At 41.8% G+C, this 24,202-nt stretch overlaps 1 protein-coding gene across 2 annotated transcripts in view; it reads left to right on the forward strand.

Moving 5' to 3' along the window:
* Positions 1-1,148: 1,148 nt before the first annotated feature.
* The window catches only part of LOC147108742 (XK-related protein 7-like), a 50,588-nt gene continuing 27,534 nt past the window's right edge, over positions 1,149-24,202 (forward strand). Inside the window, exon 1 of one of the 2 annotated variants that reach the window (XR_015080641.1) lies at positions 1,149-2,132. Coding sequence is in view for 1 of the 2 variants with exons in the window: in XM_086005505.1 (XP_085861631.1) it covers positions 1,510-2,132 (623 nt within the window). In the remaining variant the exon portion in view is untranslated. The remainder of the gene's footprint in view (positions 2,133-24,202) is intronic. The other variant, XM_086005505.1, reaches the window with a different exon arrangement.

Consider the following 24,202-nt stretch of genomic DNA (forward strand, 5'->3'; position numbering starts at 1 on the left):
GTTTAGAGTAAACCAGATTGGTGTTTGACTGGAGACATATCGAGGCCAGACCTGGTAACAAACTAGGTTTTTCTTGCCTAAATGATATTAATGAATCATTGGGGTTTACACAACAATGACAGGTTCATGTTTTTTCCAATAGTTTTTTGAATCTTTTAAAAACTGAATTCAAATCCTCATGTTGGAATCTGAACACAATTCCCTGCGTTATAAATTCAGGCCTCGAGATTACTAGCCCAGTAAGATAACCACTCTGCTACCATGCCCGTCCATATTTTAAAAATCAATTAGTAAATACTAAAATTGCTCCTAGCTTTGGTACCATTCTGTCCTTTAATGACATAGTTCCGGACTGTTACATTTTATATATAGCGGTCAGATCATCGGTAATTTAATGGGAAATCTATATTTTGTATTGGTGCCTAACTTGGTCTAGGGCTGTGGGTGATGGTTACTCTCCCACTGGATGTTAGGGTGACGGTTCAAAGGGGGCTTTTATATGGGAGAAGGGAAGAAAAGAAAGAAAATATTTGACTTTTATTCTTTTTTCATCTTTAAAGTGAAATAATATTAAGTACTCCCTAGTTAAATGTAACAGAGCTTCCCCAAGCGTCCCAACAATGTGATTTCCCCTAACCGTGCCATCAATCTAAAACCAAAGTGAAAAAGATGTTCTGTCCTCTTCATGTAAACTTCATACCTCGCACATATATTAAATAACAATTCCCAAGTGAATATTTACTGAAATCGTGGCTCCACCCAATATATGAATTCCCTCGACTAACTGGCTTGATATTGACCAGATGAATTATGGACAGCACCACTGGGGTCACTACTTCAAAAGACGATTTTCTCCACTGCAAAGGCCTAAACTGCATTCCCGGGCTCTAGTTGAGCGCTAAAGAGAGAGAATTGGTATCTTTAACGCTACAACAATAAATACTGGAGTTAAGGTTTCTCAGAATCCTTGTTCGAATATCCCAATGCAAGCAAGGTGTAAAACACTGCCATCATGGGTGCATCAGATGTAAGAAAGTGCAAATGTTTGGATGTAGCCTGCACAGGGGGTCGAATTATTGCGCTATTGTGTATAGGCAGTAATGATGTGTTCGGGGAGGAGGGGGGGGTGCCTGTTGAATTCTTGCCTGGGTCTCTGTGTAAGACAAAAGGGGGAAGCGCCTTTGCAGACTCGGCGATGCAGCCACGTTAATGGAGCTGGGCTCCAGTGGGAGGGAGGCAGGCAGGCAGGCAGATCCCGCAGATCGACTGGCTGTGCCGCCAGAGCGGGGAGGAGCGGAGGGGGAGTGAGGAGCTCGCCTCGCTGCTCTCTCTCTCTCTCTCACCCAGCCCAACCCAAAGCCGCCGGAAGTTTTTTTTCTCTTGCCCAGGCGGTTTAAAAAAGGCGTCGCTTCTCCGGAAGCGAGTTGTCAGTCCGTGAGAGAGGAGGAGGAGGAGGAGGGAGTACCGTTTTTCTTTTTTTGTTTTTTTTCCACCCCCCCTTGCTGAACCATGGCTGCAAAGTCGGACGGGATGGGAGTGACGGCGTTCGTCTCATTGCAGAATTTAGGTCAACGCCCGGCGGAGAGCGAGTGCGAGGAGAGGGGATTCTTCTCCTCCTCCTCCTCCGCCGCGGCCCCGGCCGCCGCCTCCTCCTCCTCCCATTGTTGCGAGCCGGGCTCCAGCTGCTGCCACAGCTCGTGTGTCAACTCGGTGCTTCGCCAGAGGGAAGAGTACTCGCTGGCGGACTGCTGCTGGGTTCTGGGCGCCCTGCTCGTCTTCTTCTCGGACGGGGCCACCGACGTGTGGCTGGCGGTGGACTATTACTTCAGAGGCGACTACTGGTGGTTCGGGCTGACGCTCATCTTCGTGGTGGTGCCGTCCCTGGTGGTGCAGGTGCTGAGTTTCAGGTGGTTTGTCTACGACTATTCGAGCGGCGGTGGCAGCAGTGCCCGAGCCCGGGCGGCGGCAGCAGCAGCAGGAGCCGCCACCGATGAGGCAGCCGCCGATCGTTTCAGCACCAAGACCAGCGAAGGCAGGCAGCGCCGGAATGCCGGCACCTCGACCTGCTGTCGACTGTGCATGTGGTTCATCCAGTCTCTCATCCACATCCTGCAGCTCGGACAGGTCTGGAGGTAAAACGGCAAGATTCAGCTGCGTGCTCGTTACTTCCAATTGCAAACCGTTTTAACACCCAACCCCATTTTAATGAGTTAATTTTGACCTGTGTGCGAATCTCTTCAAATAATATCATGGGCGTTTTATGTAAGCAAGGAAACAATTGAATAGCGACATAACCCCGCCTATAGTAACTTCCCTTTTTAGAGTTAAAATAGGACCCCCATCTATGTGGTGTGAATTGCTGTCTTTCAGCTCTGCTGTTTTGAATCAAAAATTGTTAACTTGTTGTGAACAGAGTATATGTTATTAAATGGGGTAATGCATATAATGAAGACATTGTGGATACAGTGTTCCAACTTAGGAGCAGGAAGAGTGAGAATCTTGGAAGATCAATTAAATTTTGTAAACAAAAAAGGTGATGATAAAAGGGAAGTATTTGTTCCAGTCAATGATCGGTGAACACAGTAAAAGTTATTTCAAGACTAAGTTTTTACCTGCTTGTGAGTTCATATGTGGAAATGTCATCAAAATTGATAGTGTTTGTTCTCTGGAAACTTTTTAGCTCTATTCATACAGCAGTGTAATCATAGGGTAATTTCCAATTTGTGTCTGGATATTAGTAACAATGCAAGCTAACTTTAATCAAAAGTGACTGAGGTTGCCAAGAGAAAGACAATGATAGACTTAAGAAATAGAGGTAGAAGTTTACAACCATATGATTGCTGGGTCAACACATTGTTGGGAATTATTACTGACTTTGAAAATAGCATTACTAATAATTGTTTTTAAGAATCCTGACCTCCATTGTCCCAAGAACTGAGAGGATTTGCACCATTGGAGTAAATCAGGAAGCTATGTGCTCTGGGAAGAAGCCTGATGCATTCTAAATTCGTTTTTTATTTGGACAATTACTCCTGCATGGCTAAACTTAAATAGGAAACTGTACTATTGAGATACCTACTCATCATAACCAGTTTGGATAACTCTGCTTCAAGTATTAATGTGGGAATTCTATAATTTTTTACATGTTCAGTAATCAAGCTAATATTACAACATGATGGAATTCATTAGCCCCATTTCCAGTCATGCCTTCATATTGCACACTTTTCTGGTTGCAGTTAGCAGTTTAACAGCTGAGTTAACTAAGTTGCAAAACCTAATAGGAAACCAGTTATACCTTTACAAACATACACTCATAGTAGGCTCTTAAAATAATGGAATAGGAAACCAGTTATACCTTTACAAACATACTCTTGTAGGCTCTTAAAATAATGGAATAGAAAATGGAGTACCTCATTAGAAATACGTTTCTGGCAGGTATTTCTTTTGTTCTAGAGATGGGAGCAACAAAACTCCCCCTCCCCCATTATGACTGCCTATTAATAACACCATTCCAAATAATACACAGGGCAAAAGTGCATTTTTCATTTGCATTTCTTTCATATGTAAATAATGAACTTTCATGATCCACAACCATTGTACTGTACTTAATGTATTTGCTCAAAACCGAATTGGATTCCTTACTAACAGCATTGTAAAGAGTCAGAATGTTTTTATTTTAATCTCTCAAACAAAAGCAACTTCTAATTTCTATGTACTTTAACCATGTCATAGAATTTGGTTATGATGTCTGAATATGTAAGGTGGTAATAATCACAGTACTGAATTAGCTACTTACACAGGTGTTAATCCAACTCTGCTTTACTGAACAAGTTACTGATCATGCTTAAGGGATTACAGTATGTTTCGTTGGGCTATTGGCTTGATTTTCTTAGAATGATGGTAGCTAGAACGGTTCTGCATAGTTTGATATTTGAGGCTGTGCCAGATTGATTCAAGAATGTAATTAACATCTCTCATTTGTATACCCACAAACCACCTCAGATTTTTATTATTGAGCTTATTTTGCAGAGAAGATTGACTTTGCTATAATAAAACAGAATAGCATTTTTTTTATCGTCAGTTTTTTAGCTGAGCGTGTGACCTGAGATATGAATGTAAAAATATAGGTTGTTCAGGAACATGCTGTACTGAACAAGACAATGGTATCTGAATCCTGAAATCCCACTTTTGTTGTGTCTCAATATGCAAGCCACTTAAGTGTTATGGTAACTTTAGTCTATCTGCATGCCCCTGCTGTATTTAGAATTTAATCAATATTTCAAAACACACTGTTCTCATTTGACTTCTGCATTGTATGCTCAAACATGATTAAAGACTGGTGCAGTGGGTTATCACGCTGTCCTTCCCCATTGAGATCAAATCCAGTATAGATTGATGCAATTAAAGTTTTTGTTTAGCTGGGTATTCTCACCCAGATCCTAGTGAGTATGGATCCATAGTGGTAGGCTGACACACTCATTGAGAGAGGCTTTAGTAATGGGTGGTTTGGGGAATGGGGATTTCACACTAATGTAGGAGGGATTGTTGAGGCAGAGAAAAATGTGCTTTTCTTAGAACCAAGTCGTGCTGTATCTGAGATGAAAATGTTTAATTAACAAACCTCAAAGTTAAAAAGAAATTCAATTGTGAGACATCCTCACAAGGCAGAATGTTGACTATATTTGAAAGCATTTTTATCTTGTAAGGAAACCCTAATTTGAGACAATATCTGCTTCAGTTTGCCAACAGCAATGGGGGAATTAATTGCCTAGCAAGTAATCCTTTTTGAAAGCTTTAAAGTCCAGAAAACAACGATCTGTTTGTGAAATAATAGATGAACCTGCTTGAATAGGAATTTTATAACAGGCTGATTAAAGATCTGACCTATGATCATTTTTTAAAATTCATCTTGCCTATAGTTTATTCACTAGATAGGACAGATGGTTGCCCATTTTGGCTTAATTCAGATACAGTTTTTCTGAGTTTAAAGATTCCACGTGGGTGTTCAATTTATGACGGCAACAACTTGCGTTTATATAACATAGTAGATGTCCCACTGTGCTTCACAGAGGTGAAAATGGAAGCTGAGTATTAGTAGGAAAAGACTCTGGGGAGGTAACCAAAAACATGATCAAAAAGAATGAAATACTTGAAGGTTTTAAATCTCTTGGCCAGTGTTATCTATCTACCAAAATTGGCCACGGTAAATGGTAGAAGTGGTTCACACTCATGTTAAGCTTGCTTTAAAAAAAATTAAAAAAAATGGTTTAACCACTTCTGCAATCATCCTGCTCTCTGTCTGATGTATAAAGATATACATTGGGCTAAAATCGTAGACAGCTTTTATAGAAGCTTTTAAATCTGTTTTATGGATGGTGGAACACTTCACTAAGGCACATCCTTGTGCTTCAGTCTAGCCTACATTATTATCAAGTGCATTTGTCTTGGTGTGTGATTTGTGGAGTTGAAGAACCAGGAGAATAATGAATGTTGGTCTATGCCACCTGTAATGAGGGAACATCTGCAGAGAAGCTTCTACTGAGAAAGGATCCGAGCTGCTAGAAGAGCTGGCTGGTGAATTTGTAGGTGTTTTAATAGTACTTTGGTGTACTTAAGTTAATTATAGTTTTAATACCACACTTCTATCATTCTAATTTCAGAGAATTGGGCATGGGGAGATGGTGGTTTAGTAATTGACTGTCACCTACTACATGTGTGGGTGTCTTGCACTTGGACTGCTCAGGAATAGTTCTGTTAGATGTGTGATATTATTAGCCTGCATTACCATACCTGGGTTGTAATTATTGTGCACTCACCAAATACAGCAACTACTTGTTTTTCTAAAAAAGAAAACATTAATTTGCAATGCTCTTGCAGTCTAAACTAATTGAGTTAAGAATAGGAGTGGAAAATGCACTATTATCCAGCTTTACAATAATGAAATACCTTAAAAAGCATTTGTATTGTTTTAAAGAAAAACAAAATTGGCATTAATCAAGAATTTATAGGATACTGGGAGGGCAATGGGAATGAAGATTCTAATTCTTTTTGCATTTAAAGGAGATAAAGTTTGAATATTTTAAAGAACAATATTTGCCAATGACTGTTATTCATTGATGACACATTTCAGTGAGAGTGATGCATCAATATGTGTTTCAAATTGCTGTAGGATACGGATATTTGTTTCTGTAGTATGTCTTATTTAGTTTTGCAGTAGGCAGGTAATTGATTTGCATTCCTCCGAGAAGGTAGTGTGTTTTTTTTTGTCCAGCACACTCTTAACCCAGCCATTCACAATGTCTACTCCACCACTGGCAGAGCCACCAGTGGACATCAGTCATTTCCCCACTAGGAAGCTATTTCTAACACCCCCTCGAGACCAGTTATTTCTGGAAGGCAATAGTTAATGCATCGTGTTACAAGTGTTAGGCCAGGTAGACAGTAGAGAAGACATTTTAACAATACAAACAAGCAGAAACTAAAATCTAATCATTGAAAAAATATTCTGCTAAATTGGAGTTGGGGATGAAAGTTATTGTCAGCTATTTTGTTAGCTGTATTTTTATACTGGAAAATTGGTTGCTTATAGTATGCTTTAGATAATATCGTTTTCCAATTAGTGGCTTAACAAAGGTCAGAAATAAGGGGATATCAAGTGAATATGTATTATTTTAAACTCATGGTTTGTAAAACAAATTAGTTCTTGTTTTAATATCATGTTAAGCAGACTAAGAAGCAAAATCCTATTCTTTTCCAAATACTGCACTTGTGACTTCTGGCTGTAGATGAATGAGTTGCCTCCCAAATTCTTATTTTGTTTAAAATATTATAGTTTTATAGCCCATAATTACAGGCCTTGAGTGCAGTAAGAATTGTACTTGTAACTCAACCAAAATGAACAGCTCTTCCTTATTAGGAATTCAGAATGCGTAGTTCAAGTCTTGGATTCATATCCAGATTTACAATGACAGTTTTTCATTTCCACCATCCTTTTTCCAGACATTGCATGTCTATCTCAATCACTAAAGAAAAAGTAAAATAGTTGACATTCTACTCCAACAAATGCAAAACTTGCAAGGTAATTCCAATAAATAAGCATGTTATTTCAAATGCTGATTTTTAATTCTAGTTATTACTATTGTAGTTGAATACAGTGTCAGAATCTATTTGTTGTGAAGTGATACTTGTCCAATTTGACCAATTTAAAAATACAAAAAACATTTTTATGCAGGTACCTTTTGGCCTGGATTTTGTGGACAGTGGCGAACAAATTGCCCACAGACTTTCTACAGGCTTTTGCACTGAAAGTTGTGGTTATTAGAAATCAAAAACAGTGCTGTGCCCCCTACAGGGGAACTGGGACCTGTGTGAGCAGGGAAAGCAATGGTGTGTCTCCTTAGCCAATCAGATTGAAGAATCCTCACTGAGACACACTGGGGTTTGGTGGGGGGGGGAAATTTGGTTGATTTGCGCCTCCCATTAGCGCTCTAGGAGGGCGCTAACGGGGCAGAAAGCAACTAGCGCCTGAGCGCGGCGCCGCTAACGCCTTCCGCGAAATTCAGCAGGAGGTTAGCGGCGGCTGTGACCGTTAGCTCCCTGTGGCGCTGTGCCTCCGGTGATTACGTCATCACCATGCACAGCGCCTCGCTCACACCCCAGCCGCGATCTTCGGTAGTGCTCCCTGACTTACCGGCGGACGCTGTGTCCAACAGTGTCAAGGGAGCCTAACTGCGGCCGGGGTGGTGCAAATTAAAGGGGAGGTGCCGGGTGACCATTTTTGTTGCTGGCCGCCTGCCAGCCCCTGCCCCCGTTGTTGTCCCCGGCCTCCTGTGCAGCCCCCCCCCCTTCCAGTAGCACCCCGCCTCCCTCTTGGGGCGCTACCAGTGAATTTCAGGTGCGGGAGTGCTAACTTTTTCGGGGCGCTAATTTTGCCCCCACAGAGTCTAAACCAGGAAGTGTAAGTTAGAATAGTTCATTCAATGCCAAATCATGTATAGAAAGCAAAATAAAGAGAGGGAAAGAAAGGTGGGGTTAAGAGAGAGAGAAATCGTCAAAGATAATTAAAATCTGAAGGAATGAGATTCCACACTTGTAAAAGTTAATTTTCGCTGCCAGAGGTGTTGCTTGGCAGTAATTAAACTTATCATGCCATTAAAAATTCACTTGCACTGGAATAGGCAAGCCCTAACTTTTTCTGGCATGTTAATGGGTATCTATCACGCAAGTGCCCCAAATTCATGCCTTTCCGTGTGCTTTAATAGAAACATAGAAGATGGGAGCAGGAGTAGGCCTTTCGGCCCTTCGAGCCTGCTCCGCCATTCAATGAGATCATGGCTGATCATCCAAATTCAGTACCCTGTCCCTGCCTTCTCTCCATATCCCTTGATCCCTTTAGCCTTAAGAAATATATCCAACTCCTTCTTGAATATATTTAATGAATTGGCCTCTACTGCCTTCTGTGGTAGAGAATTCCACAGGTTCACCACTCTCTGGGTAAAGAAATTCCTCCTCATCTCTGTCCTAAATGGCTTACCCCTTATCATTAGACTGTGACCCCTGGTTCTGGACTCCCCGGCCATCGGGAACATCCTTCCTGCATCTAGTCTGTCTAGTCCTGTTTGAATTTTGAGTTTCAATGAGATCCCCTCTCATTCTTCTAAACTCCAGCGAGTATAAGCCCAATCGACCCAATCTTTCCTCATACGTCATTCCTGCCATCCCAGGTATCAGCCTGGTGAATCTTTGCTGCACTCCCTCCATGGCAAGAACATCCTTCCTCAGATAAGGCAACCAAAACTGCACACAATACTCGAGGTGTGGTCTCACCAAGGCCCTGTACAACTGCAGCAAGACATCCTTGTTCCTGTACTCGAACCCCTTCGTGAGGTACCAGTGTAGTGAAGCTTCTGGCGGAGCAGGGCATCTTGGACAGCAACTGCCTGATTTCCACATTTAACTGCATATGTGTGGATGCTGGAAGTTGCTGTCTGATTTACTTCTTAATAATGGTAAGCACTGATAGCTAGCGTTCACCACTATTTCTACTGCAAAATTCGGGCCATTGTGATTCATGGAATATTTTGGGATTTTGACTGTGTTCCACAGAATAGATTTGGAAAAGAATTCCATTAATGCAAGGTGAATTTACAAGAACTTCAAGTTGTTTCCCCAAAGACTGTAAGCAAGCAATTAGTTAGCCCGGTAATTGGTAAACACCTCACACCCATTTTGTTGGGAGTTCTTGGGTTCAGGACACTCCGCAGAGGTTGTCTGGCATAGGCCTTCCCCTTGGGTTAGAAACACAGATAATAATGGAGACCAAAGGACCTGGTGACAGTCAGTCAGGTCTTTAAAGAGAAAGCTGTGAGGGAAACTGTTCACCAGATTTGAAAGTTTCAAGAATATTGACATGAAGGGATTAAAAAGAGAAAAATGCTTTAGTGTTATCAGTATAAACATGCTTGTGGTATTTTCCCTCCTGTACAAAACACTATGAACATTTTTATTTAAATTAAGCCTGGATGTGACAAAGTTGTGGATGATGCCTTCAAAAATGGTGAGGTAGGGAAGGAGGCGGGCAGTGTTTTTGAGTGGGATTAAGTGGTCTTGATGATGCTGTCCTGCGTAATCCTGAGCTAAGCTTCAATTGCCTTTTTCAGTCCAAGGTTGTGCACTGTTGGGTTTACTTTAGTAAGCAGCTGGGGTGGGAAATGGATTCTGGGCGTGTAGAATTTTTGGCAAGAACCAAACAGAATGGCTTGTTTAGCTAGAGAAAGTTCTAGCTTGATGCCTGACAGCATAGTTGAGGGGTCAGTACTTTATAACCAGTGCAATGGGAACAGTAAGAGCTCAGCAAGGGTCAGTGACCCAACCCACAGCTTAAAAAACCTGGATGGAATTGTGTTCCTTTGTTCCTTTTTGTCTTCTACCCCCTCCCCCAATTGCATATTACATCCGAGCATGTCCAACTCGGCCAGCAAGCTTAACATGTTGGTGTATGGCATATGTCGATCACATGAAATGGATTTACAATGATTTAACCCTCTCTCCCTTTAAAAATCTTGTCTGCCCCACCCATTGTACTTGAACATATATTTACAGAAGTATTTCTTTTGAAACAGATTTAAAGAAATCTGGATGTATCTAATGTGAATTGGCCAGGAGTGAGTGTGAGCGTGAGTCTTTTGACAAATTGTATAAAGTTTGAAAGTTGCACATCAGTGTTAAAAGTCAAAAAATAGCAGCAAAAATGCAGACTTGGGTCTATAATGTATTTCTATCTCCAACATACACTTGAGGCTGTGCTGTCTCACGAGATACATGTTCTACCCTTAAATCTACTAACTCAAAAGATTTTGAATAAATATGTATATATGAGCTATAAAGAATGGCAGAATTAAATATAACCTTAGTTTCAAAAGAGAGTAAGGTTACTGAAGTAATTGTTTCTTTTTTTAATACAATTCTTGATGATATGGTTTATCTCTGCAACTTGAAACTAGAATCACAAAAGGAACAGCTGTTTTGAGGAGTGTAATCCCCAGGCAGTTTCATATATCATTTTTGGTTTGTATCTTCCATACCATGTGATCCTCAAGGGCCAATGTCTGCCAGATACTGCTGAAGAATTGTTCTTCAAATCCCTTGGTATTGACTTCCTGAGTGAACTGAAACGGCTGCCTCTGTTTCATTCATAATTTCTGAGGTAAATGAGGAGGCAGCAAGTCTAGCATAGCAGTACTTAGAAGGCCATTTGCTTAATGTACAACATGAGTCCAATGATGTGGTGAAATTTTAGGCGAAATTGGCTGGGAAACTGAGAGCTTGTATATCAGGCTGTATTCCCTAGAATTGAACTTCCGACATTCCATCTTGCCAAATAGTGTGAAGATTTCTCCCTTCTGCTAATCCACTTCTCATAAACGCGACGTTTTAATGTAAACAAGTGATATTGCGAAACAGGTTGATGATCATAAGGTAATGGCTTAAATAGCTGACTTTTACTTAATTTCATAAGTATAATTATGACGAGATGTGGTGAAAATTGGATTAGCTTTTTAAAACTAAAGCCTGGTTTTGTATGTTGAATGAATGGAGTTTGAACAAAGCTTAAAGGAAAATAAAATTGCACTTTTTACCGAATGTTGCTCTTTTGTTGAATTAAATTTCTGTTTGAAAAATCATTACTCCTATTAATTTAAAGAAACTGTACTTAATAGTTTGACCATCAGTATGGAAAATGATTTGATTTTTTTTTAATTTAATGATTTGATTATTGCTCAGATCCCTCGGAAGCTAACATTTTTACTGCCTCCAAGATTTTTGTATGTAAAATGCTGTAGAGAAATTAGCTGGAATTGTTGCAGGATGTTGTCGCTTCATGCCATACCTCACCGTCATTTGCCTTAGCTATAAGCAGCTTTTGACTTCATTGCTCAATGATAATTGAAGCAAATTTTAAAAGCTGTGCAATAATTTGTTCAGTGTTTATTTTTGATTTTCCTGATACACCAAAGGTTGAATGGTACATAATGTACAGCAACTAATTGCTTCTTGGTTTAAGAACAAAATATTGAATGTTGCATAAAGCCCCAAAGTCCATAAGAATCTAAAGCTTTTAAAGTTATCATTCATTCATTTACAAGATTACAACATATTACTAAGCACGGTGTGTATTGCAAAATAGGTTAAAGAAGTATCTTCTTCCCACATTCAAAGAACTATATTGTCACATTGCATTACACATCTTTTTTTATTCATTCCCATCTTTCACAGAACTTAATTGTACCTAAAAACCCTATAAATAGTCGTCCTGGTTTTTTTTTTAGAAAAAATAATCTGGCAGTGAACTGAGTTATCAAAATGCTTCATTTATTGCTGTTTCTCAAATTTAGTTTAGCATTGTTGAGAGAGAATGCTGACCAAGGTTCAGTGTCTTGCCTCAAACATTTACTACTAACGTTAAGTTTACAATCTGCATTTGCTGTTACAAATTAGCAACTTTAAAAAGCAGATTTTCATTCACTTTTTACACCAAGTGCTTAAGGTGAATTGATTGCTGATTAAATCATGTTCCCAGGGATTATGGTTAAAGTAGCAATGGCCTTTATTTCAATGAAGCACATCATGCTCCGCTTCCCCTCCATAATTCACTTTGGTTGCTGTGTTAATGACTTTTATCTGAATGATTTGATAGTGGAGAGCTGATTCTTTGAGAATAGATGGGTACACCATAAGGAAAGAAGCACCTTTTGATAATTCTGACATTCATTAAATGAATGTAATTGAATGTGCAGTGTAGCTTTGTAAAATCAATTAAGAGAAATATTTTATAAATGATGAAAATGATGGTGCCATAATCTATTTGTAGTTGGCATACTTTTCCGATTTTATTTTGCATGATCTAAATGATAGGGTTATATGATACTGCTTATTGTTTGAGTTCAAGTTCTTGATGAAACAGGTGCATAACTTTCTTCAATTAAATCTTTGACACTAGCTGCTTATGAACCACTTTCAGTTCTGTTTTCAGCTTGTACTTCAGAACCAGCCAAATGGTGTATATTTCTTTGAAATTATGGGAGGACTTTTCCCAGCTCTGGGGAGGTGGGTATGGAGACGGAACTGCCAGGGAAATGGCAGAAACTGGGTGCGGGTACTGACCCTGCTCCCAATCCGCCTCAGTGCCATCTTCCCGAGAGGCAGGTCCTGAGTCACGCAGGGACCCGTCTCCTCGAGGCGGGAAGGGGATTAGAGCAAATTAACTGCCTGTTAACAGGTAGTTAACAAGCAGTTTTGAGGCTTTTCCCCATTTTACGCCTGCAATTGCGGGCTTCCCGACGGCTGTGAACCTCGCCAGGGTCAGCGAGGCGAGCAGTGGGTCTGCGGAGTGAGAGGGGTCAAAATGTCAGCTGTAGAGGTGAGTGATGGGTGCAAGTGTGGAGAGGTAAGTATGAGAGGTGAGTGTAAAGTGTTGGAAAAAGTTTCCTTACCTTTGCTTCTTTCTGCAGGCTTCAACCTTTGAGGATCCGGAGGTGCCTCATCTCTATGGCAGAGATGACAGAATGGTGGCTGCATTCTAGGATGCAGCAGCCATCTGCTTTCTGCTGAGCAGAGAGGTCTTGCTGAGTCTGTGTTCAAGGGCTCACCTTAGAACAGAGATTGTCAGAGTTTGATGGCTTCTCAAAGCTGTCAAATGCTGACAATTCATCTGTCAAATCTTCGACAGATGAAGCGTCATACGCTGACGTCATCTGTCACCGGCTTTCCCTTAATTGGCCGGGCGGGCTTAAGGCCAATCAAGGGAAAATAGTGTGGGTTGGTCAGGTGTCGCTGGGGGCGGGACTGAAACCCAGGAACCAGAAGTTCCACCTCCAGCACGTCTCCATTGAGAAAATCCAGCCCATAGTTTTATTCTGTTGCGATACGTGATTTAATGTTTGTAGTCTGTAGTGCATTCATTAGTGTATAAGTCACTATGACCATTAGTGGATTGTGCTGTGTCACAGCAACAACAACAACAACTTGTATTTACATAGCACCTTTAACTTAGAAAAACATTCTAAGGCACAGAAAGAGGCCATTCGGCCCAACTGGTCTATGCCGGTGTTTATGCTCTACACAATGTAAATGGCATTCATAGAATTTGAACTCTATTAGGCTTTAATTGTCTACTCACCAGCCATTCCAAACATAGGTAATTCTTCTACTACTGATGATGAAGTAACGGAGAGGGTTGAGGTTGTATACATAGACTTTCAAAAGCCGTTTGATAAAGTACCACAGAATAGACTTGTATGCAAAATTAAAGGGACAATAGCAGCGTGGATATGAAATTGGCTGAAGGACAGAAAGCAGAGTGTAGTGCTTAATGGTTGTTTTCAGACTGGAGGGAAATATGCAGTGGAGTTCCCCAGGGGTCGGTATTAGGACCGTATATTGTGTGCATGACAGTGTGCGTGTGCATGACAGTATGCAGATGACATGAAACTTGGTACAGGAAACTTTTGTTTATCCGGAGGTTCAATGTCCGGAAAGCTCTATGTACGGGCAAAATTAGGGAGTCGGTTCAGATAATTTTTTTTTTCTCCAGTCCTGGCTCTGCAAGCGCCTCTGTAGCTAAGCAACAGCTTCAGCTAGACGCTTGCAAGCTGCACCGACTGTTTTGAAGCTGTTGCTAAGCAACAGGGTTTGTTGCTTCACACGGAGCTCCGGATAGCAGAAAGTTTCCTGTAATGTAGGATGGATGACTTCAGGAGGGCATAGAAAGTCTGGTGAAATGGGCAGACAGATGAAATTTAACGCAGAGAAGTGTGAAGTGATGCATTTTGGTAGGAAGAATGAGGTGAACTAAGTGGTATAATATTAAAGTGGGTACAGTAACCGAGACCTGGGGGTTTATGTACACAAATCTTTGAAGGCTGTTAAAAAAGCATATGGGATGCTTTGCTTTATTAATAGAGGCGTACACTACAAAAGCAAGGAAGTTATACTAAACCTTTGTAAAACACTGGTTAGGCCTCAGCTGGAGTATTGTCTAATTCTAGGCACCACACTTTAGAAATGATTTCAAGACCTTAGCAAGGTCACAGAAGAGATGTACTAGAATGGTACCAAGGATGAGGGTCTTCAGTTATATGGAGAAGCTGACATTATTCTCCTTAGAGCAGAGATGGCTAAGAGGAGATTTGATAGAGGTGTTCAAAATCCTGAATGGCTTTGAGTAAATAAAGAGAAACTGTTTCCAGTGGCAGAAGGGTCAGTAACCAGAGGACCCAGATTTAAGATGAAGAACTAGAGCCGACATGAGGAAATTTCTTTTTACACCATGAGTTATGATGATCTGGAATGCGCTGCCTGAAAGGGTGGTGGAAGCAGATTCAATAGTAACTTTCAAACAGGAATTGAATAAATACTTGAAGGGGGGGGGGGAATGGGAACAGAGCCGGGAGTGGGACTAATTGGAAAGCTCTTTCAAAGAGCTAGCACAGGTGCAGTGGGCTGAATGGCCCCCTTCTGTGTTGTATCATTCTATGATTCTAATCTATGATAACAGGACTTGACTTCCAAAACTGACAATGTTTTTATGATTTCCTAAGGAATGAAAATCACTAGATCTACTATGTTTGATGACTAAAATCTTGGCAGTGTTTATTATTTCCAATTTTTGTGTGTAAATTAACCAGTTTGTGTGCAAGCTACAGGTGTATAATTGCAATATTGGAGTTTTTAACAAGATCTGTAGTATGTGGGACCATTATTAAAAATGGTACGAAAGCAAAATACTGCAGATGCTGGAAATCTGAAATAAAAACAGAAAATGCTGAAAATACTCAGCAGGTCAGGCAGCATCTGTGGAGAGAGAAACAGAGTTAATGTTTCAGGTCGATGACCTTTCATCAATTTAATGTCTGCAGTTCTGATGAAAGGTCATTGACCTGGAACTTAACTCTGTTTCTCTCTCCACAGATGCTGCCTGACCTGAGCATTTCTGGCATTTTCTGTTTTTATTGAAAATATGTTTTGGTTAATTTGTTTTAAAAAAGCATTTTTAGTAAAACTAATTTTAGAATTTTTTTTCTCTGTACAGACAGTGGGAAAAGTTGCCCTCTGTAAGAATACGTCATCCTGGCTCAGATTTTGGGGTCTGCTGATAACTAAAAAAGGTTCTGGCAGTGGATGCTGCCTCTGAGTGGTAAAATTCAGTCTGCCAAAATCAATTATTTAAAATGTTATTAAGTAAAAACAGTGCAGGAGGGAGATACTAGGTTGACCTGCTTATTTGTTTTCTTCCAGTTCCATGAAGCCAGATGAGGAAAATATATTTCAAGACATATATTTTAAACCTCTATTAATATCAAACTCTATCAATAAGAATGTTCAAGTCTTTGAAGATTTTGCTCCAATTCCTTTTGATACAAATGTTATTTGATCCTGATATGGTGGTCATAGAATGCAAAAGGTCTCCTGCCATCCCACTCATTATTGGGTTTTTAGCTCTTGGGTATAATGCAGTGGAAGGTAACCACTGGTTCACATTCTTTAAAAAATCACCAGCTTTTCCTTACCCTACCCTACAAATTATATCACCAGTTGACTGTGATCAATACCACAGGCAATTTACTAATCTGTATTAAATTCCATCTGACATTTTTAAAAATCTATTTTATGTAATTCCATTTGTTGGTCCCTGTTACTCAATTCTATTCATTCAGTAGATCCCTGACTACTCCACCCAAGTCATCATAATTGTCTGTTACTTCCTTTCCTCTTTGTTTCTTATCTGCCTCCCAAGTTTTACCTTGCATTCGCACTGCTTTGAGCTTATACAGCAGCCTTTAATAAGGAGCTTTGTCAAAAGCTTCCTAAAATACAGATATAACTCATTATAATGTTTACCACGTGGGTTGCGCTAAGAATCCATTTGGATAGAGTTAAGAGATAGGAAGAGAAATGGTACAATTGTTATTGTGAATTACAAGCCACAAAACAGTGGAGATGAGCTGGGGATCTGCAGAATGTTCAGAGTGATGAGTAAGAACAAGACAATAATATTGGGTGATTTTTAACTATATATGCAGACTGGAATCAAAGTAATACACATGGTCAAAGTAGAGAATACTTTTTAGACTGCATCCAGGATTACTTCCTAGATCAGTATGTTTCTAGTCGAACAAGGGAAGAACCATTAACAACAGAAAATGCTGGAAAAACTCAGCAGGCCAGGCAACATCCGTGGAGAGAAAATAGAGTCGACGTTTTGGGTCTAACCCTTTTTCAAAACTGGAAAGGAAATGAAATAGATCGAAAGGCAGGGCTGGGAGAGAACAAAAGAAGTGAAGAGACATTAAGAGGTATTCAAAATGAGACGAGATGGTGATAGGACTAGTGGAGACAAAAGACGGCTCTAGATTAGGTGTGAAATGTTCTGGCAGAATGAGAGACGGCTGCCATGTGGGAGAGAGAGGGAAAAAAGGGGGGGGGGGAGGGGGAAAGGGCCAAAACAAAGATGTGGATAAAATATAAGCAAAAATGTAATGGGGGCCGAGGTTATGATCTGAAATTGTTGAACTCGATGTTGAGTCCGGAAAGCTGTAAAGTGCCTAATCGGAAGATGAGGTGCTGTTCCTCGAGTTTACATTCAGCATCTGCTGTATTTTGCTATCGTACAAGGGAAGAACCACATTGCTTGATTGAAATCCAGGACATGAAGTGGAATACATAACTGATGTAACAGTAGGAGAGCAATTGGGAAATTGTGACTACAACCCAATTAGATTCAATGCAAAAATAGAAAAAAGATGAAAAATCAAATAAGGGTGCTGAACTGAAAAAAGGTGAAGCTCAGTGAGATAAAAGGGGACCTAGCTCTAATTAATTGGGCAGAAAAATTAGCGAACAGATCAGCAATTGGAACTGTTCAAATGTGAGATTCGTAGGGCTGGATTTTCCCAGCCCTGAGGAGGCAGGTTTGGGGGCAGAACTGCTGGGAAAATGGGAAAAATTGGGAGTGGCTCCCAACCGGCCTCCGAACCATCTTCACGGGAGGCGGGTCCTTGCGTGACTCCTGGCGGCAGGAAGGGGATTAGAGCTAATTAACTGCCTGTTAACAGGCAGTTAAGAGGCTTTTCCCCCATTTTCAGCCTGCTGGTGAGGCCTTCTCGACATCGGGAAACCCCGCCAGGGTCAACGAGGCGAGCTGTGGGTCTGCTGCATTGTAAGTGTGCAAATGACAGTTGCAGAAGTAGTGTGATGGGTGCAATGGTGCACAGGTAAGTATGACAGGTGAGAGAATGTAGTGAGAAATATTTTTATTCTGTTTATCTGTATCTGCAGGTGACAAGATTTGATGTTTCTGTGAAGCCTCATCTGATCGAGAGAATTGATAGATGGCTTCTGCAATCTCACATGCAGCTGCCATCTGTTTTCTCCTAAGGAGAGAGTCATTGGTGAGCCTGGGTGCAAGGGCTCACCTTTGGACAGTGATTGTCAGTGTTTGACAGCACCTCAATGCTGTCAAACACTGACAATTCATGTCAAAAAATTATGGGGCCTGTCACTTTAACAAAACCAGCAGATGAAGCGTCATGCACTGACATCATCTGACAATGGCTTTCCCTTAATTGGCTAGCAAACCCGCAGAGCGGGCTTAACGAGGCCAATCGGGAAAATAGCATCAGGTCGTCGGACGTCGCTGGGGGCGAGACTAGAACCCAGAAACCAGCAGTCCCACCCCCAACGCGCCTCCTCAGGTAAGATCCCGGCCGTAGTGTGCAAAATAAATATATTCCTATAAGGCGAGAAGCGGATTCATCAAAGTATAGCCTTCCATGGATAAATTGGCAGATTCAACCTGAAATGAAACACAAAAGGGCAGCATATAATTAAGTTAGAGCTAACAATGCTAAAGATAATCCTGATGAATATTGAAAGTGTGGCAGGGAGGTGAAAAGGGAATATTAAAAAAGGGTAGCAGATAATGTTGACTTTTATAAGCATACAAAAAGTAAAAGATCAGTTTGAGAGTAAGATCACTCAGATGAAGGAGGGAGTGTAATTGTGGAGGAGGAGATACCATATGCATATTTTGCATTTTTTGCAAATGGTGGTAGTGAGAACATAGGTGTATTAAAGGAGTAAATGGGACAAATGACAGAGCTAACTGTAGAAAAGGAATTGGTTCTGAAAAAAATTACCTGAATTAAATGTGGATAAGTCCTGATGGCAAGTGCCCAAGGATGTTGAAAGAAGTCAGAGAGGACATAGAAGAGGTTCTGAATGCAATTTTTCAATCTTCCTTAAATCTGCAAATTGTGCTGTGGGACTGGAGAGGGGCTGATATAATTCAAAAGCAAAATACTGCAGATGCTGGAAATCTGAAATAAAAACAGAAAATGCTAGAAATACTCAGCAGGTCAGGCAGCATCTGTAGAGAGAGAAACAGAGTGAACGTTTCAGGTCGATGACCCTTCGTCAGAACTGGAAAAAGTTGGAGATGGAACAGGTTTTTAAGCAAGTGGAGGGGAGGAAAGAACAAAAGGGAAGGTCTGTGATAGGATGGAAGGCAGGAGAGATTAAAAGACAAAAGGGATGATGGTGCAAGGCAAAAGGAGATGGTAATGGGACAAGTTAAGAAACAGAAGATGATTCTAGATGAAGTGTAAATGGCAATGGCAGAATCATCAACAGCTGCCATGTGAGAGAAAAAAAGATTGGGGCCGAGGTTATGGTCTGAAATTGTTGAACTCGATGTTGAGTGCAGAAGGCTGTAAAGTGCCTAATCGAAAGATGAGGTGCTGTTCCTCGAGCTTACATTGAGCTTCATTGGAACAGAGTAAGAGGCCGAAGATGGAGAGATCAGAGTTCGAGTGAAGCGAAGAATTAAAGTGACGGGCGACTGGAACTGAATGGCTGATATAATTCCCTTGTTCAAGAATGGAGAGGAAGATGAACTGGATAACTAGAGTTTGATTAGTCTAATGAATGGAGTAGAAGAGAATGAAAAAAGTAGAGGATAAATTTGGGGTATGCAGCAAAGACATGAGCAGTAATACTGGCATCACAAATTGCCTGAATTTTCTTTAAATATTGCTCTTTTGAATTACAATAAGCAGCTTTATTTAGACAAGTTTATTTAATTAGAAATTTCAAAATAAGTGGTGTTGATGGTTTTGAGACCCCCCTGGAGAAACCACCAGTCTTTCTGAGCTATTAAGTTCAATTTTGCTGGCTTCATTTTAAGGAAACAGATGTGTCTCTGGCTCTGCTCTTTTAACCAGTGACGCTGCTGGATGTGAAGCTGCTGGATGTATCTACACATGGCTGGGTGATTATTGGTGTAATCTGCAGAAAAGGAGCTTGGAAGACTGTGGATGTTGCAGCCACTTCACCAGCCACTGATTAAACTACAGTAGCTTTGGATCTGATCTGATTTTAATTCCTCTTTCAAATTGTGGCAGATTATGATGAGCTGGTCCTGTTCAATCTCTGCTGCATGGCACACTGACTGACTTTGAGAATGCAACCTAATTATTCTGTGCTCTCCACTTCAGTGAATGTGGGTGGTGGGGGAGAGGAGAGGGAGGGAGAAGGAAAGTAAGGGAGATGCCTTGGCACAAATCTATCCTGCAGCAAAAAGGTACATTTATAATTAACAGCTGCTTTTTCAGCTGTTGCTGGTTTATTGTGTGCATGTTTTGTTTTGCTTGAAGCAGTGCTTTCTGGAGTATAGGCTCATATATGCCAAATATCCAGCTCGTGTATTAAAATTGCACATGTGGTATCCTATAAAAACCATCACATTTCCCTGTTTCAATGTATAAATTGTCACTTATAGTTGCTGGCTGATTTGTTTACTGCTGGCAATAAAAATGGAAGATTATTAGCACCTAGCATTGCTATTACCAACCTGTACATTACTGGTTAAAAGTAGTTTACTTGAAGTTTTAATTGATTTCTGATACGGTTATGGGACTTTTGTATATTGTGGTGTTATTTAGTGTTGGCCATTGTTTCTGCCCCAAGTTATAATTTGACAGGAACATCTTGCTGGCAGTTGGTCCTCGTGGTTCCTACAGTTAATAGTGAAAATGTAGTTGGTAACTATGTAAAGTGAGGGTTTTTTTTCCTGAGAATTAGTGGATAAGATTCAGCTTCAAGCGTGTCCTTTGAGAAAATTACTTACAATTTGAAAGATAAGCTCTTCATTACTGAGGAGTGATTGGATTTGTAGTTATCCCAGTTAAGTTGGCGATGAAACATTGAGGAAGGAAATTAGCTTGTGCTGAAAACAGGAGTAGTGACCACTGTGATGACATTGGCAAGAGCCAAATTGATGGCTTATGCTTCATTTGATTATGATTGGTGAGCTGCCAGTTCCGATTGCAGTTTGTTGGCAGCTCGCTCATTTGAGGGGTGAAAATTTGGGTGACATTGATGTCATTTAAAGGCAGCCAGCATCTCTTCAAAGAGGAGGAGCACTTTGGCTGTGGTGAATCATTGGTGAAGAGCTGCCTGTAGTGTATGTAACCTGTACCACCTTAAGAGGATACCTTAAGGTGATGGACTACTTTTTGATGGCTCCTGTACATTGTAGTACCGGTGGTGACCACACCGGTATATAAACCCTGTGGAGCAAAGTGTATTCCAGTTCAGCCCTGACCCTCAATTACTAAAGACCTGTTTAATTATTTCTGTAGTCTGTGTCCAGTTATTCAGCATAACTACATTTGGAAACACAGACTCAACAGTGGCGACGAGTCTGATCTTACCTAGCGGCAGTTGCATCAAAGGAAGCTTCGCCTCTGAAACGGGCGTCGATCAAGGACATCCACCCTCAACATCCTGCTGGGCACTGCATAGCACGGGAGGCAATCGGGAACCCGGGTTGGTTTCTGGCCACGAAGTCAAACATCAGTGAACATCCCTTCGACGACAGCGGCGGGTAAGCCCGATCGAGCGGCACGGGGGGGGGGGGGGGAAAGTCGGCCGAGTTGTCAGTAAGAGAAGGGGAGGGAAACGACGAAAAGGGCGGAGAACACGACCGCAGCCGGTGTCAGGGGCCGGACTGCAATCGGGGCAGAGACGCGCAGCAGCCAGAAAAGCGTTTATGTCCACAAGGACCGCGGGAGCGGTGGGGAACAAGAGCAGCAGCGTAGGGGAAAATAAAGGACCGCTGGGAGGCGAGAACGGCAACAGCGCGGTAATCGCCATTTTGAGTCGGCGGGGGAAGAAGACAAGCGTGGGAAAAGCCGCCAAGCGCGGGAAGCCGCCATTTTGAAAAAAAAATAAAAATAATAATCATATCCGAAGGAAAGGAAACTCAACAAGGATGCCAAAAACGGGTAACATCACTGCTTTTGATAGCGATGTGGAAGATTGGGCCACTTATGTGGAACACGTCGAAGTTTACTGTACAACGAATGGATCCGGAGAATAAATGTGGACTGGCATTCCATACAAGCACTGACTGTAGATTCCTGTAAAGAGGACGACGTCAAACCTAAACGACTGTCCAAAATATTGGACGATGCTAAGGAGGTGTTCCAACAGGGACTGGGAACACTGAAAGGAATTACGGCAAACATCAAGGTTGAAGAACATGCAAACCCAAAATTTTTCAAAGCCAGACCAGTACCTTAAGCGATACGACCTGCTGTGGAAGCAGAGCTGGAAGGGCTAGAACGTTCAGGAGTACTGTCTAAGGTGGACTGGAGCGAATGGGCCACACCCATTGTTCCTATCATGAAGCGTTCGTTGAGCAACAAGCCGGGGGAACCTGGGAAGGTTCGCATCTGATCTGTGGCGATTTCAAGATCACTGTTAATCCGGTTCTTCACACGGTGCAATATTCGCTTCCGCGGATTGAAGATCGCTTCGCTGTCTGGCGGGAAACACTTCACCAAGATAGACCTGGCGCAGGCGTACCTACAGATGGAAGTTGATGAAGCGTCACGCCAGTATCTCACGATCAACACACATAAGGGCTTATATCGGTATAATAGACTGGTTTTTGGAGTGGCATCGGCTCCAGCGATTTGGCAAAGGGCCATGGAGCAGGTATTGCAGGGAATTCCAGGCACACTATGCTACCTGGATGACATTCTGATTACAGGAGATGATGATAAGGATCACCTCGCGAATTTGGAGCAGGTGCTCACCAGATTGAAAGAATATGGGCTCGGAGTTAATCACCAGAAATGTGAGTTCTTTCAAAAGCGAATCTCGTACTGCGGCCACGTCATTGACCAGGAGGGGCTCCATAAGTCACCTGACAAGATCGAAGCTGTTGTGAAAGCTCCTGCTCCGGAAAATGTATCCCAGTTGAGGTCGTTCCTTGGGTTGGTTAACTATTGCCACAAGTTTCTTCCAAATTTATCCACGGTGTTACACCCGTTGAACACTCTTGCAAATGGGAATACCATGGAAGTGGAGCGATGATTGTAAGCGGGCTTTTCAAAAAAGCAAGGCACTGATCACCTCTAAGGAAGTGTTGGCTCACTTTAACCCAACGCTGCCTATTCGCTTAGCTTGTGATGCTTCTCCATATGGTATCGGGGCAGTGCTCTCAAGTTTCCAAATGGCTTGGAAAGGCCAGTCGCGTTCGCATCCAGATCATTGACCTTCGCAGAGCGCAACTATGCTCAGATAGATAGGGAGGCTCTCGGCCTCGTGTGGGGAGTTAAGAAATTTAACCATTACCTGCAAGGCCAAAAGTTTACGCTGCTGACAGATCACCAGCCGTTGGTTTCCATTTTTAACCCTAGGAAGGGTGTTCCGGTTATGACGGCGCAGAGGCTTCAGAGATGGTCCCTTTTCCTAGGGGCACATCAATATGATATCGAATTCAAAGGTACAAAGCAACATGGTAATGCTGATGGGCTGTCGCGCCTGCCGCTACCTACAGCGGAAGAGGCACCGGCAGTTGACCCTGTCGAGATATTTCACTCGACCATCATCGAATGCTTACCAGTCACCAATGCGGGTATTGAGAGAGAGACCCGAAACGACCCGACACTGTCTCGGGTCTACGATTTGACAGTGAAGGGATGGCCAGCACATGGCGACTCACTGTTACCAGCATTCTCAGCCAGACGAGAACAGCTGTCCGTCTGTCAAGGAACATTGATGTATGGAACAAGGGTGATTATTCCTCCTAAATTAAGGGAGAGAGTTCTGAAGGAATTGCATGAAGGTCATCTGGGGGGGGAGTCTAGATGAAAAGCCTTGCTAGGGCTTGTGTGGTGGCCAGGTATTGACAAACAAATAGAGGATCTGACTAAAAGCTGCTCAGGGTGCCAAAAAGTTCAAAACGCACCTCCAATTGCACCGCTGCATCCGTGGGAATGGCCTTCAACCCCATGGCAACGTGTGCATATCGACTTTGCAGGTCCATTCATGGATTCCATGTTTTTGATAGCAGTAGACGCACATTCTAAATGGCCAGAAGTGATTAAGATGTCGACCACTACCTCTGAAAAGACGATCGCAGTTCTAAGAACCATATTTGCAAGGAATGGGTTGCCGGAACACACATGTTCAGACAACGGACCACAGTTTGTGTCAGAAGAATTCCAGAAATTCATGAAAAAGAATGGGGTGAAACACTATACATCTGCCCCATATCCTCCGGCTACAAAGGGGTTGGCCGAGAGATTTGTACAAACGTTCAAAAAGGCGATAAAGGCCATGAGCGAAGACCATA

This window comes from Somniosus microcephalus, chromosome 13, assembly GCF_052327205.1.
Source record: "Somniosus microcephalus isolate GS21.2 chromosome 13, FLI_Smic_1.0, whole genome shotgun sequence".
Lineage (NCBI taxonomy): Eukaryota > Metazoa > Chordata > Chondrichthyes > Squaliformes > Somniosidae > Somniosus > Somniosus microcephalus.